This window comes from Drosophila ananassae, chromosome 3R (genome assembly GCF_017639315.1).
Source record: "Drosophila ananassae strain 14024-0371.13 chromosome 3R, ASM1763931v2, whole genome shotgun sequence".
NCBI lineage: Eukaryota > Metazoa > Arthropoda > Insecta > Diptera > Drosophilidae > Drosophila > Drosophila ananassae.
In genome coordinates this window covers 7,743,675-7,768,142 of record NC_057930.1, presented here as the reverse complement: position 1 = coordinate 7,768,142, position 24,468 = coordinate 7,743,675, and the positions used below count along the sequence as shown (strand labels likewise).

General features: G+C 38.5%; 1 protein-coding gene across 5 annotated transcripts; it reads left to right on the top strand.

Annotated features, from left to right (window-relative positions):
* Nucleotides 1-439: 439 nt before the first annotated feature.
* LOC6504751 (lachesin) lies at nucleotides 440-19,491 on the top strand. Of its 5 annotated transcripts, none has more exons than XM_014904974.3 (10): nucleotides 441-737; nucleotides 5,158-5,779; nucleotides 8,906-9,012; nucleotides 10,798-11,014; nucleotides 11,953-12,111; nucleotides 12,181-12,309; nucleotides 15,865-16,015; nucleotides 16,141-16,283; nucleotides 17,767-17,898; nucleotides 18,047-19,490. In XM_014904974.3, exons 2-10 carry the CDS (start codon nucleotides 5,488-5,490, stop codon nucleotides 18,274-18,276), a joined length of 1,560 nt encoding a protein of 519 aa, XP_014760460.1. In that variant the 5' UTR covers nucleotides 441-737; nucleotides 5,158-5,487; the 3' UTR covers nucleotides 18,277-19,490. The 5 variants fall into 5 exon arrangements, with proteins under 5 accessions (XP_044571949.1, XP_044571948.1, XP_014760460.1 ...); XM_001964814.4 differs by having other exon boundaries at nucleotides 442-737; nucleotides 18,107-19,490; XM_044716014.1 differs by lacking the exon at nucleotides 16,141-16,283 and having other exon boundaries at nucleotides 440-737; nucleotides 18,107-18,236.
* The last annotated feature ends 4,977 nt before the right edge of the window (nucleotides 19,492-24,468 follow it).

The following is a 24,468-nucleotide window of genomic DNA, read 5'->3' as shown; positions in this document are numbered from 1 at the left end:
TTTATTTTTAATTTCATTTAATTCAATTACAATTAAAATGCAGCCCGCTAGGCGGATACTCAACCTAGACCCTAGGCCATCGAACCAGATGCCAACCATTCGGTTTGATAGCGAACTGGGCTTGCAACTCGAACATTATTGGCGTAAGAGGGTGGGGGGCTCTGTTAACATTTTTGTCGCGTGTTTTGCGGTCTGTTGTCGTGGTTGCGGTTGCACGCAAACTACGAGCCCACTACGGCCGCAGCAGCAACAACAACTGTCAATGGACAGGATCTCCCGTCCTTTGGTTGGCTCCGACCGACGGACGGCTTCGGCTCACACCGTCAGCCATCGGCTGCCGTCGGCCTGTTATCACTCGTACACCGTGGCGTATACGTAACAGCATTTTTCATTCGTTGAATTTTCTTTTCTTTTTCCCCATTGTCTGTGTTGTTATTGTATCCGGGGCAGAAAACAGGAGCCGGAGCCGGAGTCGATGCCGTAGTCGTAGCCGGAGCCGGGCTTCTGACAAGCGATGCGAGTGCTCGGCAAATCAGTTTCGCTGCGGATTCTGTGCGAAGCGGACGCGTTTTGTCATCCTCTGATACCAATACGTAATTAAAGGATCTCGAGTAGCGTAGTGTCGGGTGCAAGTGACTGAATGCGATTGGAAATTCTTTGCCCAATGATCTGTGTGAAGATTTCGATATTTTGACTGTTTATTGTGAGAGTGTTATGAAAAAGGCTCATACCAAAAGGTGAGCAAATGAGTGACATTTTTATCCAAACAGGATCATTTTAGAAAAAGTTAAGCACTTACTTTGAAAAGGAGATAATCACAAATGTGAATTCTTGGCAAATAAAAAAGATGATTACAAAGAGAGAAAAGTAAAAGTGAATACTTTTGTATTTCTTTTTTTCCATCTTTTTTCTTTAGTTTTAATTTCTTCAAAGACTTATTTTCATTTTTAACAAGAAAATTAATCTATTCCTTGGAAATCCACTTCTTAAAGAAATAAAAACTTAAAGTCTTACGAGTAGATTTTGAATAACTGCAGTCAAATCCTAAACAAATATAACACTTTTTCAACTAAAAGAAATTTCCCAAAATTAAATTCCTCAACATTTTTTAACATTTTGAACCTTAATTTGCCCAAGCTTCACTTTCGAATTGCAGACACATATGCGCACTTGTGAAGCCCTCGAAAAGGGTAAACAATTAACTGTTAACTCTGCTAATGCACATTTCATGCCAACAAAAGTAAACAATCACTGAGACTAACTATAGAGTCGTCGCAGCCACAAAAACCTGCCGGCACTCACACAAATGCACTTCAATCACTGAAAAATGCCGAAACAAACTTATAAGCGAATAAATGAATGCACCAGAGTTCACTTTGGGACAACTCACAAAAAATCAACTCAAAAGAGATAGGGAAAAGAATCGGCAAAGAGCTGAATGCCGTTGATGCCACTGCAACGCTACGCACAACAGGCAAACACAACCGAAAACAGCAAGGCAAATATAAACAAAGAATTTAGCTTAAAAATACATTAACCCACTGAAGCCATGGAGAACGGGGCAGGAACAGCTTCCAACTGCTTCAAACTTGCATACGTAATGGGTGTGTGAGAGAAACTGAGAGCATGTGGCTACAGTAAGAGCTCCGTTTAGGACCCAACCTTAGGGCCTAAGGAATATAGCAAGTTTATGCTAAAAAAAAATTAATTTGAAATTCTAAATAGAAAACTTTTCTGCTATTTTTCATTCTAATTATATTTTTTGTTCAGATCATTTCTTGAAACGCTTTAAATGAATTGCTTTTAATCCCTTTAATGAAATGATTTAAAATTAAATGATATAAAATTTTTGATAAGTTTCTTACAATAATACGATAGGGAAGAACAAACAAGTTTGTAATTTTATTATCAGTCGAGTGTCGTGTTCAATTTGATTGCAATTTTATCTTATGTTGTCAGGTTTTGTTGTGTCTTCCCTATTGTGAAGTAAAAACCTTTCATCCATGTTCGCTATACTATGATTTTACTGTGTCATTCGATTGATTTGCATTCAAGCATCAATGCAGATCAATGACACTGGCATGTGAAGCCACTGAGACACGTAGGCAAACAACGCAGGAAGGGATTGGGAAAAACTCCGGGATGTCAGCTGTTTTGGAACTTTTTGTCGCCAACCCTTATCGCTTCTTTATTTATCTTTCTATCTATCTATCCATTTTGGTATTCTTTTTGTCGTTTATTTTTTGAAGTTTGTTTGTTTCAATTTGTTTTGCCATTTGCTGCACCAACTTTACAAATTTTGTTAAAGAATAAAACAAAAATTGCAAAAATATTTAGTTATTGATGATGATGGCAAGGATTTTGATATTTGATTTGAAGCATTTTGATAAAGTTAGAATTTACAGTCAATTTCAGTCAATTTATTATTATTATGTTTTGTATTCGCGGACCTTTTTATACCCTTGCAGAGGGTATTATAATTTTGGCCAAAAGTGTGCAACACAGTGAAGGAGACATCTCCGACCCTATAAAGTATATATACTCTTGATCAGGATCACCTCCTGAGTCGATATGAGCATGTCCGTCTGTCCGTCTGTCTGTTTCTACGCAAACTAGTCTCTCAGTTTTAAAGCTATCGAGTTGAAACTTTGCACACATCCTTCTTTCCTTTGCAGTATAGGCAGTATATAAGTCGGAACGGCCGGGATCGGTCGACTATATCCTATAGCTGCCATATAACTGATTAATCGGAAATGCCATAACTTGGTTGTTTTTCAAGTTAGAAGGATGGGAGTTTCAATTGATGCCTCTATGGGCAAAATAATTCGATATGCCAAATTTCATAAGGATCTGACGTCTATATACGATCAGTTACATATCTAATAATATAAGATGCGTGGCGCCACATAGCGGGCTGCGACTCAACTGCAAGGGTATATAAACTTCAGATCCGCCCGAAGTTAGCTTTCCTTTCTTGTTTTAAATTTATTTTTGACCCCGCAGGTTCAATTATCGTAGCATAATTACAAGGTGAAAGATGTCACCATTTTCCATAAGCAGCTTAAAACAAATTGCTTGCGGAAAGCCACCATTACTTTTTTTTAGACTTTCGCAAAGAATGAGTCTAGATTGTCAAGGAAAAAAAATGTTCACGCAATTCCTTTTTAAAAATCAGCTTAATTAGGATGAAAATATTTTTTTTCCCACTTAGTGATCTTAATAACGATTTTATATTTCAAACAAAAAAAGAAATCTAACTTCGGACGGAGCCGAAGTGGAGATAACCTTGCAGTTAGGTATCAGCTTATATTATTATATATATCGGATCGTATATATTTGGCTGACCTTTATGAGAATTTCACCATCAATCATTTTTCTAATAAAAATGGACGCACAGACGGACATGCTTATATCGCCTCAGTATGTGATCCTAATCAAGAATATATATGCTTTATCGGGTATCTTTGTCAGATATTTAAAAATTTTTTGGCGTCTATTAGTTTTTAGTCACATCTAAACTCCAACTTGTTTTGCCGAAGTTTCCAAAATTATTGCAAGCAAAACACAAAAAATCACTAATAGTCTCATTAAATTTTAATTTTCCCACATAAAACAAAAGAAAAACACTAACATGGGGAACGAAGTTGTGCCCTCCAGCAATTTATTAATTTAATTACAAACACTTTGCCAAACTCATAAAAAAGTGCATAAAATTTGTTGGTCTACTTGTTCTTGTTTCTGATGGTAAATCTGTTTTGGTCTATGCCAAAAAAGCTTCATCATGTGTGTTGCTTGACAGGCAAAGGAAGTGGGGGCGATGGTGGCAAAAATTGCTTAATTTCATAAGCGAATCGTAAGGAAAAAGTTTTGTCTCTGAGCGACTGAGTGTTTGTATAAAGGGGCGTGTCCGTATAAGTGTTTGCCAAGCTGCGTGTGGACCCCCGAAAAAGTTTAAGGCGACATGCTTAAAAGCCATAAAAAATATTTTTTTTCCTGAAGCAGAAGTTTGGCATGAGATGTCCTGGCCAAGAAAGAACCAAACGGAGACCTATACAGTGCGCTTCAGGAATTTAACATATATGGGGGACAAATAATTTGTATATTTACAATTATAATTTAGGGATTTCAAATTATTCCAGCTTGTTAAGATAACCTTAATTTACAAAGTCTAGTCTTATATACATACATATGTATGTATATTTAAATTTTTTCTTTGAAAACTTAATATATGTAAACAAAAATATTCAATAATGACTATCAATCATACTCCACATTTTTTTTTTCATGAAAAAACTACTTACTTAGTTGAAAAGTTATAAAACTTCTGTAAAAATAAAGTCGTTTTGAAAAAAAACAGAGGAAAGAACTTAAGATAAACAGTAAATGGAAAGCATAATCAAATTAATTGGCTGTCTGCACATATGTATGTGAGTGGACTTTTTTATTAAAAACGAAGCCAAATTTGTAGATGATATGGCTTTTTGTTACTCAAAAAGATATAAAATATTTATCTGTTATTTTCTTTTTAAACGTTTAATTTTGTATACAGATATTGAAACTAAGACCGTTTATCAACCAGCCGCCAAAGGGCTCCAAAGTTCCGGCTTCTGAGGCAAATCTTTATGACTTTTCGGGTATTTTGTTGTCCCTTCATTCCGTTTTTGCGGCCAAAACTTTGCTGCAACACGTGCAAAACGCCTACACAAGAGGGGCGTGGCAGGCAGCAAGCATGCGGATCTATGGCATAATATTTTGGCAAACTTTATTGAATTCCCCAGCAAATCTGCATGGCATCTGGGTGCATGCGATGAAAGTTACTAGACAGCAAACAATTGGGCGGGGAAATGGAATCGCAGAATCCAGTGTATTGAAAGCAAATTTATGAACGCCAAAGTCAAATGGAAAACTGCAGAGTTACTGCACTTTTCTCTTCACTCTTGTGGAAGGTAGTATAATTTAAGTAGAAGTTTTCATCGATCTAAACATGTACGTATATGTTAAATCATAGGAAATAGGCTTTAAAAGAAAAACCTTACTTAATATGTCTCATATTTTTACTTCTAGTATCTTTATGCTTTAAAGTCTTTTCTTAAGTCACTCCTACTTTAAATACATATCGTTAAGTCTAATTAAAACTTATTCTTTTATGTCTTTCAGCTCACAAAAACTTAAATTATGAAGTATTTTACTTTTAAACGCTGTAAATGTGAAGCGAATATCTAAAATAAATTTATAAAAAACCGAAAGCATTTACCAGTTTTTGGTTTTTTATTTTAAATGCCATGGGGCAAGTTTTCTGATAATAGAGCCGTGTGAAAAATCCCGAATATAAGCCAACGCAAACAAAACCCCAGGCAGTTTGAAAGTCTAGAACGACTGAGCGGTGGGGAAAACTGGAACAGTAGACGAGAGGATGTACTTTGGCCAGGAGACGAGGCCATCATTGGGGCTCCTGGCAGTGGCTGAGTCAACCGCAACGGCAAGTTGATGTTGCCCCCGTCCTGGCTTCTAATTGGGGCCCTCCTCGTGCTCACGGCCACAGCGGGGGAGTCCACCAACAAGATCATCTTGCCGCAGATTCTGAACGGCGGCGTGAGCGGTGGCATTGCTTTGGGCAAGCATCCGTCCGGCTCCAAAACGGTGGTCCTGGGACCGAACCCCAACAACGCGGCAGGGGGTGGCGGAGGAGTTCTGGTTAGCACCGGAAACACGGTGGTCGGAAGCAATGGCGTGATTGTTTCCGGGGGCGTGGCCAATGCGCCGACCTCGAATTTAAACAGTAAGTATCTCGGATGCATATCTAAAAACCTCACTTAATTTTACACTGCCGATAAAAGCCAAAATAATAATTTTGAATTTTTTAAAAAAATAGGTATTATAATCTTTTACTTATTAAGATTTTGTTTGTTTGATTATTTTCCCACATATCTGTCTCTTTGCCATCAATTCGGTAGACCAGTGCAGTGGCACTTTATCATATCCCAATTTGCCTTTTGGCAGCTTTCCGACTTCCCGCTGCCTGATGCCATCAATAACACGGCGATATCTCAGAGGCGCCCAACGCCCTAACAGCCAATCATATTTGCACAGACAAATAGGAGGGAATCGGGGGACAATATATATAGACAGTTGGATAGGAGGGGAAGGCGAAATGGCCAAAATTGTGCCTCGGGGCATACGCGCTACACGGCTTTATGCCAAAAATTGAAAGCCAGCTAAAGCAGTAGCTGCACAGATATATTTGTACACTTAAAAAACAAAGTTATCAATTTATTGGAAATATATCCTGAAATTGAAATCGAAAATTGTAAGATAATTTAAATTGTATTTAGAATTTTCATTTAGAACAAATTTTTAGAAAATTATCTTGATAAAGTTAAAATCTTTTTGCGGTAAGGATTGTAAACTTTTTTCTCAACAGAATCTTTCTTAATGTACCCATATATCAGTGCGGCGGATAAAAAGGAATTCTGGAAACGGTGCCAGAGCCCCGGGGTTAACACGCCCCAGCTCCGCACCCACCTGCAATCTGCCACTCAACTCCCGCAAATGCCGGCTGTCATTGTTCTCAGGTGCAGCCGGAGCAGAAACAAAAACAACACGACCGAAAGCAATAGCGTCGCTTAACTGTGCACAAAATTCATTCAGGCTGCGCCATTCATGTTGCAACAGGCGACATCAACCGCATCATCCTCGGAGCCGCCCGACCACGCCCCTTTTATACACCTGCATCCATCCCGGCAGTTCCATGGCGTCAACTGCCGATGGCCAATATCATAGCCAAGCGTGCTTTATGCATTGGGAGCTGTGAATTTATTCATGAGCTGAGATCCTTAAATACGTCAGCAAAAATGGTACATCAAATTCAATAGTGTCGAGTATTTAGTTAGGAGACTATTACATAAACGTTCATGCGTGCTTGTGTTTCTAAGCCAAAGAACATATTATAAATTAATATTTAAAATGGAATGAATTCAGGTGTACTTAGGGCTGAAAAGAAAGGGTAGCAACAAATATAATACATTTCTACCGGACAATATCTGACTGTAAATCTGTCATATCTATAATATTTCTTAGTCTTATTGTTTATTGTCGCTTTTAGGGCGTGGTCGTACAGGCAAGTGGTTGGTGCCCCAACGCAGAATTTATATGCAGACGCGCACTCTGGCGCGAAATTTGCAGCTGGATAAAATCCCATGATTATGCAGAGAATTTCCCCCGCTGCGTAAACGTTGCGCGCTTGACTTGCAACAAGAGGCAACTGTGTTTGCATCTACTTTTTGTCACATTTTCTCACTATATTCTCACCGCGAGAAAAATTATGAATGTTGATTTTTCTGATGAAAAAGATAACTTATTTTTCCATAACACTCTTCTACAATTTTATGCAAACAGAAAACTTTTATTTTATTAAAAAAAAATGGAATACTCCAACACTTTTTGTTCTATGCACTTCACAGGAATAATTAAGTCAGATAGAAATAGAAGTGTTATTTTAGCCGACTCCTGCTGTTATTGTTCCGTAATTAGTCCGGCTTGGACAAAATGCTGGCCATGTCAAAAAGCTAGTTGAGTTGGTGGCCCATTATTTGCATGGCCCAAGGCCTCATCGAAACGGCCAAATTCTATTGACTTGTGCACATTTCAATCTGAATGTTGTGTGCCGTGGCGAGTGTTTGAGTTTCATATTACAAACATCCATACATTCGTGGCTGGCAGGCACTCGGACATCATAAATAGCTAATTAAGCTTTAGCAAAAGCGCGTATTTGGGCCCGGCCATACATTTTAATTAAAATGGGGCTTCTCCGCTTTCATCTAAAATTCAAAGCTGAAAATAGAAATTTAAATTCAAACCTCAAATCAAAATATATTTTCTTAAAATTAAACTATTTAAAAAAACATGGTTTTTGATTTTTAAATCCTTTTCAATTTAATCTCCTCTATTTTACCATATATTTTATGACATAATCACTTCAATATTGATACTCGAAACTAAATTGCATTGCATAAGCAAATTCTTTGACCGTTCCAATAAGCCGCATCATGACTGCATTCAAATTAAGTTATTTGCTATGCATAATTGTTGCCTTTTTAGGAATGCGATTAAATAATTGCAACTCAAACAGTTTAATTGAATTGCCGTAACATTTTCGTTAGGCTATCCAGGCTCAAAGCAAAAAAAAATTGAATTTCTATATTAAATATTTGCTTGACTCAACCAAATTAGCAGCTAAATGATTGAAGCCAAGTCTCATTCTCGTCCATTGACGCCAAATGAAGTGTCAATATTTGAGTGCATATTAAAGAAAACGTAGTTAGGAGTCTGGTAGTCAAATTTAAATTTATTTTCTCATTGTATGGTCATTAAAAGTTTAATGAACGACTCGGCAGCTGCAGTTGCACGAGTCCACGAATGAAAATTTCCCATCGAATGGCGCAAAAAAAGGATTTAACTTGTTGATGTTTCAGGCAAATATCGGGCTGAACGGAAGAAGGGGAAGCAGTCTGTCGTGTGTGTGCTCGAACAACATGTGTTTAATTATATTGGTACACACTTATTGTTGTTTGTTTTTCCTCCCGGCGAGTGCCCGGTGGAACGGAAACAGCAGAAGCAATAATGAGTCAATGCAAAAATCAATGAAATTATTATTTTGCTCCCCCGAAATCAATTTTTTGATTCTCAACCCACCGCCTGCTTAACTTTGGCTGATTTCGAAACATTTTTACAATTAATTTTGTGCGCATAATTGATTTTTATGGCTTATTTGATTATGCAAATTCATGAGTGGCATATTGACATAGAACAACTAAGTCAAATACGAATAAAATTTAATAAATATTTTATAAACTTTATTTAAATAAATTAAGTTCCACCCATATTTAAATTATTCAATGTTTTGCAGCTGTCGTCGAAGAACCCGAATTTACTGAGTACATCGAAAATGTAACCGTACCTGCTGGACGTAATGTTAAATTGGGCTGTTCCGTTAAGAATCTGGGATCATATAAGGTGAGAATTCGATATTTTTCATCTATAAAATGCCTGTAGAAAACATGCTGTCACAAGTCCATTAAAACCCGCAGTGGAGTTCCCTTTCGGGGATTCGGAAAACTGCTGACATCGTCTCGCTAAGTTTTTATGCATCATTAACAGTTCCCTTTCGGCACCAGAAAGAAATCCAAACAGAACCAGGGAAATGGGAAATAGAAAATGGGAAAGTAAAGAGAACGTGAAATGATTTATTAATTAAGCAGCTCGTAATGGGTGCTAATGATTTGATTACTTGGCATGAAAACTGTGTTCAAAAAGATAAGACTAGGAATGCATAGTCAATGAGCTTGCAATACGATAACGACTGAAGCCAAAGGGACAAGTAAACTAATTAATTTGGCCTCGCATGCAAGTCAATACTGTGAAAGCCGTCTTGATTCGCATCGCCAGGGATGATGACGGGGCCAGTCATCCCATTGGAGAAGGCCCTAAGCAGATCATTAGCATGAATAGTGGAACTCTATTCCCCACTCAAGTAGCTAACACCGTCGACCTGGTTAGTGTGCGAGCCACCGAAAAGTCATCAGGATGTAGGAAATAGAATCAAATTGAGGTGTAAATGAGAGCAACAAGAAACCCAATCCCTGGTCCTGAACGTGAACTGCATGCAGTAAATGGAAAACCCCTTCGGAGAAACTCCTAGTCAAAGGCAGAAAAACGAGAAACGACTCAGTTAAGCTTTAGTCGGATGGCATGTTTAAGTAGCTGGGCGTTTGTAAGTAACGCTACCCGTTACATATATTGGCTTCATGTAATTCATAGCTATCACCAGACACACACACACTGGCTGGACTCACTCTCGTCCTTTCCCAGTTCCAACATTCAGGAACTTGTAACCGGTTGCGTTTATTTTTATGTGCGACACTATGATGCAATTTACTCGCTTCCGCTTCTCCTCTTCCCCTCCCTTTCTTTCCCGATGCCTTCCTTTCTCTTTCCCCGCATGCCACTGCAACCATGGCCTTTTTTTTGCTCTATCCTCTATTTTGACTCCTGATGCTGAGCTGTGAAATTGCGGGGTTTTCCATACACTACGTGTGAGTGCGTGTGTATGAGTCCTAGTATGGGAAGAGAAAAATGCCGTTAGGATGTTATTAAAAAGTTGAGGTTTTTTTAAGTACCATTACTAACAAGATAGCATTCCAGCTGCATGTTAAGCAAGTGCAATTAAAAAGTGTTTTCATACAAGGATACATTTAATTTATTCTTATTTGTCAATGAATTATTTGGGTCTTTTCTCTTGATATAATATAAAGACTACATTTTCACATCAAGTTTTATTCCTCACATTACTTAATAAAGTATATAAAGCATAAGTTGTCAAACAATTTAAGAAAAAAGTCGGAGATTATAAAAAAGTGAATTAAACAACATGATAAATTATGTTAAAATATTAAAATGAAGAGCAACCGACACTGCTTATGAGTCTCAAAAACTGACAAGGGTCTTAAAGAGGCAAAAAATAAACTTAAAAGCTTACTTTCCAATGATGGTAAACTATTTGCTTAAACCTAATTCAAAGTAATAAGTTATAATCATTAAAATTGTACTGCAAATGTGAAAAAAAGACTTAAACTAAGACTTCTAAGTCTCCCAACTATTTGTTAGGCGAATTCAATAGACTTTCAATAGAAATTATTTCAACCAAATTTAACCGAATAGTTGAATAATAATGAATAAATAAATTAATATTGTAATTTTAGATATTATATAAATAATCTCCTATCTTTTCCTTGCGATCAGGTTGCCTGGATGCACTTTGAGCAGTCCGCCATCCTGACAGTTCACAATCACGTGATCACGCGCAATCCGCGCATCAGTGTCACGCACGACAAGCACGACAGGCACAGGACCTGGTACCTGCACATAAACAACGTACATGAGGAGGACAGGGGTCGCTACATGTGCCAGATCAATACGGTGACGGCCAAAACTCAGTTTGGTTACCTCAACGTAGTGGGTGAGTGGCCAAAGCTACCTTTTGTTGCGGGGAATCTAATCAGAGAAGCGCTCTTGGGGGATTCGTGGGATTCGTTTGTGGCAGGAGCCACGAAAATCCTGTGCAAATAAGCGGCGAATTAAAAAATAATTTATGTGCCTTTAAGCTGAGTGTAAACATGGCCAGCAAAAACAAAGAGCCGGGAACAGGAGAAAGCCAGCACAAGAGCCGAGAGTCCAGAACAGAATCAAGGACTAAGGACAAGGGCCAGAGCTGCGAATGGAGCACAGTTCAGTGAATCCTTTGCCCAGGCAAAATTATTTTCCCTGCCTGGGCAAACAACAAACAAAAAATTATTAAAAATGCATGCGATGTTTGTGTAAAAGGGAGTGAATACGCGTGCTTTTAATTTAAAAAATTTCCCCGAAACAAGCGAAATAATAAACAGACAATAAAAGATAGAGAATCAAACTCGAAAATAAAATAATTTGCAAAAACGTTATTCTAATAATTTAATTTTGAATAAAAAGCTGGCTGAATGGAACGTATCCTGGGTAATTGTGTTAGCGTAAAAAATAAGCACCTTCCACCATCTGGAATAAAAAATTCAATGAACACGTATGTAGATTAAAAAATAGGAAGAAAAGGACATGAGCATATTACGTATGGCCAATAAATTGGTCTTCTATTTGAACGAATAATGATAAATGCGAAAATAATTGTCGGCCAACAGTGGAGGTTCATATTAAAATCAATTTCCTGTCGCTGAGGCGAAAAACTAGAGTGCGGTATTTGGTGTTTGGTGGACAAATATTTGTCATGCATAAATGCGGTGGCAGAGTTCAATTTTAAATGGGTATTGACTTCATCAGTTTAAGCGGATTGCCGCCCAGCAACAGTTTACCGAACATTGTAGATAAACCATTATTATTTTGTTTTGCTTTCTCGATTTCCGGCAGTTCCCCCCAATATCGACGACTCGTTGAGCTCCAGCGATGTAATTGTCCGGGAAGGTGCCAACATTTCGCTCAGGTGTCGGGCCAGTGGCAGTCCCAGACCCATTATCAAATGGAAGCGCGATGATAACTCCCGCATTGCCATCAATAAGAATCACATAGGTAAGTGTTGCACTATGGGAGAGGCACTGCATCAATCATTTAACGACGTCATTCTTCTCCTCCTTGCAGTGAACGAGTGGGAGGGCGACACCCTAGAGATCACCCGCATCTCTCGACTGGACATGGGCGCCTATCTGTGCATCGCCTCCAATGGTGTGCCCCCCACGGTTTCCAAGCGCATCAAAGTCAGCGTGGACTGTGAGTACCAAAGATGAAAGTCATGTCCTTATATCCCTTCAAAAAAAAGTGATGGAGTGACGAATCCAGAATTCAGCACTATGTCCCCATAGCTCCATTAACTATTCGATAACGTGTCCACAAAAGTTGACCAAAATCTGAATACAAACAGTGGTGTATTTGTTTATATTTTCTATTTTTCCATTCAGAGCTTCAATTTATTTTTTGGTAACGTGTGCACTACAAATTTGGTTTGTTTGCCAAGTTTTTCGGGTTTTTATGTTTCTTTTTTTAAATACATCGTGATTTTTTGCCACTCATATTTCCATTTGCCAGTTACGGATTAAAGTCGAACATCCAGAAAAAGTTTTTTTGCGAGCGATTGAGAAGATTTTACAGTGGAATATAAATACTATTTGAAAGATACCTGACCTTTAAAAGATGTTTTTCTATCTTATATTTGAGGCGGAGTATATTTTATAAATCTCTTTAGGAAATATAGTATTTCTGGAAAAATCTTTTTTAAATCCCTTACAGATATAGGGGCCCATGGTTACGGCCTTTGAAATTACAAACTCACTTGTAGCTGCTGCAGTTTGTGGCTTATACGACAACGAACAGCTGCACAAAAAAAACAAAATACAAGGAAAAGAATGATGGAATCAAATCACTGCGTTTGCTGCGGTGCACTTTTTTAAGATTTATTACAGGCGACAGACACATCACATGCGCTGTCAAGTGCTGTCATGCTGGAAGCGAGGGCCTGGGTGGCATGTGGGCGTGGTCGTGGTCATGGTAGTCACAGAAATTTGCTCGTATGCTGTCACTTAAAAATGCCGCAAGCATAAATCTATTTTTGTTTCGTACACGACATTCGCCGCTGTAACCAAACAAACCTCGAACGCTCGAATGGCTACGCCATTCCCATTCTCCCAGCAGTAAACCAAACTTGGCTGACCAGGTCCAGTTGCCGTTAACAGTTGGTAGTTGGCAGTTGCTAACCCCTGACCAGCAAAAAGCGCAATACAAATTGTACTTGCGCCAGGGAGTCGCACAAAAAAATTGGGAAAACGCAAACAGAAATGTCGAAAATACCTTGATTGCTTCAAATGTCCTCCACAAAAAAGAAATTGGCTGGTGTTTGTTCATGGGTTGATCCTTTGGATAGAATGGATTTTTTCAAACGAATATCTGTGAAAGGATGCACTGTTTTTTTACCGTTTAAATAAAAATATTCATTTCAAATGCCATGCCATAAAAAAATGCGATAATTTGTATTTAAAGTGTCAACTTCTAAAGTTGCAATAAATGCAAGCTCTATTGTCTTTTCAATTGCTTTTTCCTTAAACGACCAGAGCCCTTTTCTATTCATTGATAGCCAATTCAATTGGTCGAAGGAGTGTATGCCATTCCCAAGATACATATATCCCTTTAACCGACAATCAAGTCAATCCCTACATTGCCATTTCGACTCACACTAAGTCCGCAAATATTTCCCCAAGATTGTCCGCCGGCAGTGCAATCAATGGTCCGCAACTGTTCAACAATAGTGCCACTTGAACGGTAATCCTCTTGGCCATCTCCCAACCCCTTGACAAGGCTTCATTAATGGCTAATTTTCGAGTTGTTTACACTCCCGAGCAACTCACCTTTTTTCCAGCCATTTTCTATAGAACGGAAACGGTCGGAAAGAAAAGAATGTCACTCAATGTCCAGGCAGTATCCTTTCTTGCCCGCCAGACCAGGCTAAATTATTGTTGACTCAACGCGAGTCCTTGTGGCACTTAGCAGCTTTTCTCCTTTGCCGACATTCGCCAATATTGTCGCCACTCAATTGTAATTTAAATCAGTGCCGAAAGGAGTGGAAGAAGCTGTTATACCCGACAAATGTTTGTACTGCCGGCCCCCGGCCCTGCAACTTGAGTCCTTGAGTTCTCCTTTTTTCACTGTGGGCAATTAAAATGAATGAAAAGAAAGCAAACGACAACGACTTCAAGGTGATTTCCACAGGACTTTCGCTTAAGCTCTGCTCAAAAATTGTCTGGGGAAAAATCAACAGAAATTATATCAATATAGAATATCTGCACTGCATACGAAATTAGCAGAAGAAATGTTACAGTTTTCCTCTCCTTTAATTTTTTCTTTTTTTGGGGTGGCATAGGGTAAGGGTCGTTTGCAGCATATGTTGCCCTTATGCCGGCGAACTTTTACATTCCCTTGTCCGCACCCGTACCCGATCTGTTTCAGTTTCGGTTGCACAAAGGCAACAAATCAGTATGCAGTCAGAAATACATATAAGAAACCCCGCTTTCTCTATGGAACCGGAAACAGAAACTGAATTTGTTGCTTCCTGCTTGTTAGGCAACGCACGCCACAAAAATAAACGTATGCGTGTGCTTCGGTTTTTCTCTGTGTTTGTGTAAGAGTGTCCTTTATACGTAAAGGACATATGCAAGCTGTCACAGTTGTTTTAACAAATTGTTCGGGCTGTCTCTGTGTTTCCTCATATAAGTTTCGAAAAATCAAAGAAAATGTTCATGTTTATACTGGGGGTATGTATGTATGCGCCAATCAAAATGTTATCGGTATGGGATTGGAAAGTAAGAAAGCAAAAAGATAGCAAATTGGATTTTGTGTTCTTTTCAGTCAGTCGGCTATTTTGGCCAGCTAATTGGCCAGTAGTTGACCCAACTCCTTGACAAGCGGTAATTAAGCTGCTGACTTCATCACACTTAAGCATATTTATGTGGGAATGGATTATCCCCCAACTTGTCATGGCTCGAGCTCATCAAACACACAAAAGAGCCAGGAAACTGACGCTAATTTGTGTCCGAAATGATTAAAAATTCAATTGGGCCAGCCCCTTGGCATCGTCCCTCAGTGTCATTTTTGTAAGCCTTCAGCTTAATTGCCAGCTCGGGGTGGACATAAATCCACAAAAGGTAAAACAGGCGGACAAATGACAAGGCAAGCCGCAAAAAAATATACACCAAGAATCTATTGTGTCCCTTAATGATGATGAGGATTCTCAGATTCTCGGATGCTGACAATAACCATAGAAGAACCACGGCGTACCGCTGGAGTGTTCATTAGTCTCACTCTCTGCGACATTTTTCCCATTTAATATCTTAATTAAAAATGTGCGCCAAATGCGCCTGAAGCGCGAGGATTCCTTATGTTGTTTTTTTCGCGGTGGCAAAGGTTGGATTTCCAAAGATGTCCTCGCACATAATTACAAAGGTGCAGTCGGTGTGGAGGCTGGCAGCCAACTCAAGACAGCCAGAAAGCCGAATAATGCTATTCATAAAATTTTCCTGAAAAGAAAATAGTTTTTTTCGCATACTCTGGAGCTTTTTTTGTTGAGGCTCAAGAAGTTATCTTGACTTGCAATTTAAATGAAAATCAGTGCTAGGATGAAGCGAAAAAATGTCTGCTTAAATCAGACTGAAATACAAATAAAAACTATATAGAATGAAAAAATATGAATAAAATTGAATTAATAACAATTCATTATGGTCATGAAGCATGGTTTCACATAACTTTTAAACTAACCTTCAATTTAAAATTCCTTTTCAGTTCCACCTATGCTGCTCATTCCCCATCAGCTGGTTGGCGCTCCAGAAGGTTTCAATGTCACCATCGAATGCTTCACCGAAGCACATCCCACATCTCTAAACTATTGGACACGTGGCGAGGGACCAATCATTCATGATTCGCACAAGTACAAGTAAGCTAAAGCTAAGTTTTTAAAATATTTCAGAGTATAGGAAGAATTCTAGTCCCCAAACTTCGAAAGCTATTGAAAAATAATTCAATTTTTTACTAAATTAAAGCATTTGTATTTAATTCCAGAGTTGAAGCTAGCGTGGGACTGCCAGCTTACAAAACTCACATGAAGTTGACCATAATTAATGTGGGCAGTGGCGATGATGGAATTTACAAATGTGTTGCCAAAAACCCCAGAGGCGAGACCGACGGCATAATTCGATTATACGGTGTGTTAAAACTAGAATCTAAAAGATATTCACATACATATATTTTGCTGACTTTAATTTTTTCTGCAAAAGAGTAAATTATCCCGTTTAAGTTCATCCAATGTCCAGTTCAATCCCAACTAATTAAGTTCCCTCCATCCAGTGGGTCCAATAAAGGACTCAAGGCATTGAAAAACTACTGCATTGGCCTTAACACAAATTGACAAATCTAAGCCATTTAGATGTTGGTCCGTGCCGGGCTGAAAGCCAAATGAAAGGCCAAAATGAAACGGGAGAGAAAAAAATCTCGGCCACATCCGTGGCCTGACTTAATTGCCTGACTAGAAGGACTCCCTTTCCCCTTTCGTAAAAAAATACCCGTTCCTGCCGGAATAACCGACATGGAAAGGCCAAAATGGGATGGGACATGCTCGTTGAGCGGCTATAATCAAGCCAGTGAGAAATCAAGTCACGTCCCTCGACCAAGGTGTGGAATTTTTGGCCAGGCTAGTCTGGCTTTGCACTTGGCTAAGACGCCTGCGAAGTTTCCTCGGGATCCTTCAGCCTCATATGAGCCAGCGGCGAAACTTGACTTTAAAGTTGAGATGCGTATATGTACATATGTATGAGGCTCTGGGTTGCAAGTTAATATCACGTCTTCAGTTTAATTACGTGATGGCTTCTTCGAAGGGAAAAATCGTTCAGTTATCGATAGGGACTTTAGTTTGAAAACCATTCCCATAAAATTGGAGTGAATGTTATTAAATTTTTTTTGTTAGCGGTAGAGGTCTGATTTACTTATACCAGAGCACCAAATTTCTTGTTGGGAAATAAATAATTAAATTATTAATAAAAATAAATAAGAATTCATAGGTTGGCGTGGTATTTAAAAATATTTAAATAAATCGCAAAACTAGCTGTGATTTCCTATAACAAACTTATGCAAAATTCATCATTTCGACTATAATTTCAATAAACGGTCATGGACCACAACCCACCTGAAGGGTTTTTAATTATGGAGAGCGCGGTTCGTGCAAAAATACATATGCATATTGACACATTATAATGAAAATACAAAATAATTAGCATTTTGCATAAGCCACTGAGGCGGACAAAGCACCGAAAAGAGACAACTGCAAAAATTATTCAGAATGAATAAAAAAGCTTACACGGCGACTGGATAAAATTGTAAATAAGTAAAAATGACACTCACTGCGAAGAACAAATGAAATTAGACGTGCAGAAAATGCCAAATTGGAAAATGTAAATTTTATAAAAACAAGAATATATTTTCATTGTTGTTAGCAGGAACAAATGCAAAGTAAATGAAAACAAAACACCGGGCAGTCCCAAACGAAATACAAGTGTCAACTGTTGTTTTCCACAAGAAATAATATTAAATGCTTGTGTTCAAATTAAAGTGAGACTTATGTGATTAAAGTTGGGCTTGATCCAGATTGTGGATGTTATTATTTAACAACCTGTTTTATTTGTATTTTTTCAGTGTCTTACCCGCCCACCACGGCTTCAACGGGCATCTACTCTACGGACTCGCACTGGGGCGAGAACGGAATCAATGGCAACTATGCATACGGCGGATCCGATTCGACTCGTTCCATTTATACACCGGACAAAAGTGAGTAGCAAGTCGAAAATCCTATATGAGTTCCATGCACTCTTTACCCCTAGCACTTTGTCACTCAACTCCTACTCACACAACTCTTTCGGTTTCTCTTCGAACTCTTTCTCATTTCATGACCACCATTTCATGGCCATCCATTCAGATACGCGATACCAATCGAATTTGAACGAAATCGGTTTATCTGAACAAAAATCCTTCTTAGATAAGACCCAGAATCCGATGGTGGCCAATGGCATTGCCAGCGGGGAGGATGCGGAATCCGGTGGCCAGAATCCTTCGGTGGCCATTGCGTGGCTGTTGATCACTATGCCGACACTATTGTTAACAATCCGAACTGCGGTTGGTTCTAGCTCTAGATTAAGCCTATGTTAGTTAACGCTATTCTAGCCTAGAGTTACATAATTTAACTATGTATGGGATTAGGTGTAAGGCTTCACGTCACGGTAATGTTTGCAAATAAAATATGTCTAATCGAATAGCCACTAGAGATACCAGACCCTAAATACAATCCGCCCTTCCCCACATATACATTACAAAATATATATTTACATATATATGAGACGTTAGGCGCTACTGAGCCTGGTATGCATATGTATATCCATCAATCACAATTATCAGATATTCAGGAACTAAGAAAAACCAATCAAAGGGTAAATGCAATTTCATTTTGCTTTTAATGCTGTGCTTCAAACTGAAAAAGTTTCATAATTACTATCACATAATTGGTACATTATATGCCACAAGGTCTATATAAATATATACATACACACATTTCTATATATTCGTGCGTTTAACGCTGCCAACACCTACACTTACATATAGAATTACGAAAAACCCCTGAGTTATGCATATAGACGCCTTAAGAATTGCAATGTTAAATGCAAATTAAACCAAGTTTAGACTTCTAAGCCCACACACATATCGATCATGGAAATTGTTTAAGTATTATATAGCCTTTAAATGATAAAACTATATTTTTTGTAGATATAGCAAGGTTAAGTTAAGGAATACGGTTATCATTTGTAACTTTCTAAGTTTCAATTAGATTATTTTAGATCAGATTTAGCAACGAAAACCTCTGGTTTTAGATACTTTTTGACTTCTTATTAATGATTTTCGATTCTGAACATGACCTGCTTAAGAAACATGTAACTAAATGCTTAATATTAATGTAAAGTGTTAAACAATTAAGCTACAGTAATGGAAATACCAAATGTGTTGCTTTAATTATTAAAGGAAATTAAACATAAAGAAGCATGTTAAATATGGAAAAATATATTTGAATTGGATGCAGAGCTATGGACACAATTAAAAAGACACTGAAAATATATATATACCAATATATACAATTATAGACGAACTACACTTATGTAACATGTATTTAAGCATATAAAATGAGTTGTAACTGAGGCATTAAATTAAATAAAAATCCCAAAAAATAAAAAAAAATCATAAAGTGGTTAAGGGGGCATTGCAAGGGGGTATCACAAATGCAATTGAAATAAAAATTAAAAACATCAGCAAGGAACAAAAATTATGTGTTAAATGCTTAATTAGCAACCAAATTAAACAACGCCCCGGACAAACAATGCCAAACATTAATATTACAATAATGAATAAAAGAAGAAAAACTGCGAAACACATTAATAAACAATTAACCTGGCTGCAGTTATTAATACTTTTTTGCATTTGTGTTTGTACTTGTTTTCCCCAGTTCTGATCTAGCAAGAGGCTGGAATCGGAAAGAACGACCAATTCACTCTGACCGCATTTTATTCGTTATGCAATTTTATTTTATCCATTTTTCATACGCATTGCAGCAACAGGAACTATAACAACGGCGGTAAAAATAAAAATACAGAAACGCAGAAAAAAGAGTAAAATTGCGTAAAATTGCCATATTCAATTTAATTATTATGTGGACGTGTGATGTCTGGGGGTTTAACAGCTGGGATTGCGGCGTGGAAGCAGCGGTGGCGTGTCACTTGAATTTCAATGACAAAAGCACCAAACTTTAGCATGAATATTTCATTACAATTTTTAATCATTTGAAAGTGCAACCGGACTGCAACGGTTAATGAGCCATCCCAACGTGGGGGATGCGGGGGATCATGATAAGTTCACGAATAAATGCACCGGAACATATCGATTTCACAATCTGATAATTTCTTTTGAAAATATCGCACTTGACACTTTATTTCGATTCCTTTTTTCCAAGCAGAATTATATTATTAAATTCGGAAAACTCCTAATCCATTCAGTTCCAATTGCAAAGTGATGGCAGAAAAGAGTACCAAACAAATGCGGAAATTGAATTCAACGCACCAAAATACTTGATAAGGAAAAAAGTAAATGGCATTGAAGAGCGGAACAAAAACGGAATCAACTCGAAATCGCGACATAAGATGTCATTTTCATTACGCAAAGGGACACAGCAAACGAGACTCATCTGCATAAAAGGGAAATTATATTTTCTACTTTTTTCCGTCCACTCCTATTTGCTTTTTTCCTGATTCTGTTTTCTGGAAATTGCAATCTGCTTGGACAAAGTTTTCGCAAAGCACGATGGCAAAAACGAAGTATAAATAAATTCAAGGGAAAACTGCAGAAATAAAGTATTCAAAACAATTTCCGCGATGCTCGGCAAGTGGTTAGAGAAAATATCACAGAATTTATGTAAAGTTGAGGACTTCGACCAAAAAAATAGAGGGCAGGATGAACTAAATTAACCTCAAAATAAATGGCCAAGAAAATACAATTTGAATCTGTTCCAAATATTTGGAAATTTTTAAAGAATTGGCAATAGGACTCGTCCCATTATTAATCCATTGCATTCGCTGCGGGCTCTTTTATTCATAGCCCATTGTTATAAACTTTGGCAAACTCTGGGAATTTGGCACAACATGGATGCAGCTGCGACTGCATACTTTTTTAGGCAGTTTTTTACAAACCAAAAAAAAACCAATCCAAGTTGAGGAAAAATGCATTGTGAATGCGGAACGACCCTAAGAACACGGATTTCCTTTTCTCCCAGATAATTTTGTATGGAGGGATGTGACTCATTCTATAACTTTGTTTACTTTCAAAAGTTTATGGTAATGAAATGAAAGTAAAGTTCGATTAAGCTCTTCCGTGTATTTAAAAACACATAATTCCCTGAAATAAGACAAATTAAATTTGATTTAATGAGGCCAAAATATATAAAAGAAATCGAAGAACAAAACTTTAGGTACAATAAATGGGCACCATTAGAAAAGCCACTGGAAAGCAATAAAAACCAGAAAGGAAATAGTAGATTCAGGCGGAGGCGAAGTTGATATACCCTAGCAGCTAAGTCGCATTTTATATTATTAGACATATATCGGATCGGATATAGTCTTTATGAGATCTTTATGAGTATTTCGCTATTAAATCGATTTTCTACATAAAATAATTCGGAAAAAGCTTTTGTCTTCAAAAATACCAAAGTTGTGTCATTTCCGATCGTCCAGACAAATGGCAGCTATATCGACAATCTCGATCCTTCCTCGATCTCGATCTCGAAAAGAAGGATGTGTGAAAAGATTGATAGCCGATAGCTTTAAAGTTGAGAGACTAGTTCGCGTAGAAACAGACAGATGGATAGATGCTTATATCGCCCCAGGAGGGGATCCTGATCTAGAATATGTATATACCTTATAGGGCTGGCGATGTTTCCTTCACTGCGTTGCACAATTTTGACCAAAATTATAATACCCTCTGCCAGGGTATAAGAATATCAAGAAGGCAGCAATAAAAAATTCAAGGAGATCTGAGCCAAGGAATCCAAGTGAACACTGATGGAGCATTGTCCAAATGACATCAATAAAATATTTAAACCCAACAACAGACTCGAGCTATCAAGAGGAAGCGAATCCCACCACAATTGTCCTTCCACGACGCGCCTTCTCACACCAGGGTAAAAAAGCAGAGCTCTACTTGAGTAGCGCCGCGACAAACGAGCTTAACAGGATAAACAGGAATAAGGATGTGCATGAAGACTCACTTGAATCTGGGGACTGGAGATGAAGCTCTGTTCTCTGTCGGAGCTTCTCGTCTCGGTATCATCTTGACTTTGAAGTGGAATGTCGGAATTTGAATTCAATTGCAATAGAATCCTGGCTCCAGCCCTTTAACTCGGTTTTTATATTACGATTTTCCGGTTCGGTTTTCCTCGAGTCATTGGTCGGGCCAGAAGGCGCCTGCAATCGTCTTAGACTTGTTAGCAACGTCTTTCAGCTGTTTACGGGTCTTAGGCGGTTGACTGGAGGAGCAGGGGGCTTGCCTTAAGTTTGTTTTGCCTTTGCCTTGATCCGCTCAAGAAATCGCGGAGGGCAATCAATGGAAGGAGTGGCGCAGTAGCTGGAAGGATTTCAAGATGGGTTGCCAATGATAGGACAGCAATTGCGATGGCTGGGAAAATGACCATTGGGCGGGGGCTATTATGGCACACAAAAAAACTTGGCTGTCTTGGTTTCCATTTCACGTTTTTTGATTTCTCATAATTTGAGCATGGGTCGTCGATTCCATCTCCCTAATCATTCCCCTTTGAAAGTCCCGAATCGCTTGCTCAATTTTTGTGGGCTACATTTACATATTTTAATCAGAAATTGTCGATTTCCCAACGGCAATCAATTTGCTGGGTAGGTTTCTGTTTCACTTTCTGCCCCAGCCCCAGTGGAGATTTAATCTTTGATTTCGCTAGATCTCATTTGCAATTTAGTGCTGGAATACAGAGGCTTTAGGCTTGCTTTAAAGTGGAACTAATCCCCAAGTCTACTGACTGGACGCCAAGGTGTCCACGGCGAAATGATAAATGACTTTGGTGGAAATACATTTTAAAGTGGATTTCTATTAAAAGCCAAGTGTTGCCCTTCCCTTGCAGAATACAGAGTCAATAAAGTATTAAATTACCTTTTAATATGCCACATGGCTTAATGAGCTAGCCACCCCACAGCCCAGTCCCCTCGCCAATGCCGTAAAATCGTCAGGTTAAGTGTTTTACAGCATTTTCCTGTGTACTGAAGTTAATTTTAGTGGGCTCGGAATCTGTTTGTGGCCTGTTAATGTGCTCAGGAAATTTCAGAATTTTAATGCAAATTTAATACAATTAGGCCAAGAACCGGAAGCGTCGAATTTAAAGTGGAAAGCGAGGGGGCGGAACAAGGTTGGAAAACCAATAATCTGCCTCGGAAAACTTTCTTTGTGGACGCCTACAGATATGTATAATAAAGCGAGATAGCGATGGAGATAAAGCGAGATAAGGAGAGGAAGGAAAGCCCGAAAATGCAATTGGGACATAAATTTCCATTTTCGGTTTTATGCCCTCGAGTATTCGCAGTAATTTAACGCTAAGTTTTCTGCTTCGGCCGCTGCTTCCTTTTTTTGTTGCTGTGGTGAGGTCCTGGTCCCAGCCAGGCCACAATAAAATAGTAAACATGAATAAGAAAATAAGTCGCGGGAAAAATGAGAAGAGGAAATTTTTGCCAAGTGGCTTCGCTGTCCGTCGTCTGAGTCTACTACAGTTGACCGCCATCGCATTTTGGATCTCGGAAAAACTTTTCCCCTTTAACGTCTTTCACGGGGATCCTCAATTTACCCTGCTGTGAGTGGTTTTTGTTTTCCTATTTATCTTGGCCTGGCTAAGAGCCTTCTGCTCATCCCTTTCCCGACGCAACTTTGCTCCCTTTTTTGGCGGCAATTTAATGTCATCATAAATACAAATTCAAGTTACTGAAAGCTTCTGCGCTTGCTTCTGTTTCTGTTCTTCAACTTGAACTTCACGCCTTCGGCTCTTTATTTTTCTTTTGGTTTGTCTTTTTATCCTGTGGCCATATTTAGTTACTTTTCGTGGCTTAAAGCCTTTGTCCTGATGCAATTCTATTAAGCGGGGCAGCCGCAACTTTCCAGACCCACTGGATTGCCTATAAATTTTAGCTGTTATCAAGCAAGCACGTCCACTTATTCATACATGTACTACGGCTTGCAGCTGCGCGGCTGGAGCTGGAGTTCCCGTCCGGCTCCAGAGTACATTATTTAGCATTTTTTCCCAGCAGAACATAAAACTATCAGGCAGCAGAAGGGCTATAGCGAATGGAGACTCGATAGACAATAGAATGCTCTCAATTAAGGAAAAATCAATTATAAGGTATTATTTGTTTTATTCAGAAATAATTTTCTGAGCTTTTCAATGAATTTCCTTTAAATCTGTACCTAGTTTTTAATAACATACATTTCATATTTAAAATGTCCTTGACAGGGCATTCGGGGACCGCAAGTCTTCGAGCAGGATCCGTGTGCAGTCAACGGAAAACGGGCGCACTTGCGCCTGGGCCGGGCCATGTCCTTGCACTTGAGCAGGACTAACAAATGCAATCAGCGAAAAAAGTCGGCAAGCACCAACAAAGGCAAGCAACCTCCATTTCCGAAAGGGGGTGTCCGCCGGATTTCAGGAGAGCCTGAAACTAAAGCGCTACAAGTGCCGACTATGCTTGTATTTTGTTTTACCGCTGAGTGCAAATTATTTATGCCACATGGGGGAATACA

Coding starts and splice junctions, on each gene's coding strand:
- LOC6504751 (XM_014904974.3), top strand. CDS start 5,488: ATGTTGCCCCCGTCCTGGCTTCTAATTGGGGCCCTCCTCGTGCTCACG. Junction 9,013..10,797: donor AGAATCTGGGATCATATAAG/GTGAGAATTCGA, acceptor CCTTGCGATCAG/GTTGCCTGGATGCACTTTGA. Junction 12,112..12,180: donor CATCAATAAGAATCACATAG/GTAAGTGTTGCA, acceptor TCCTCCTTGCAG/TGAACGAGTGGGAGGGCGAC.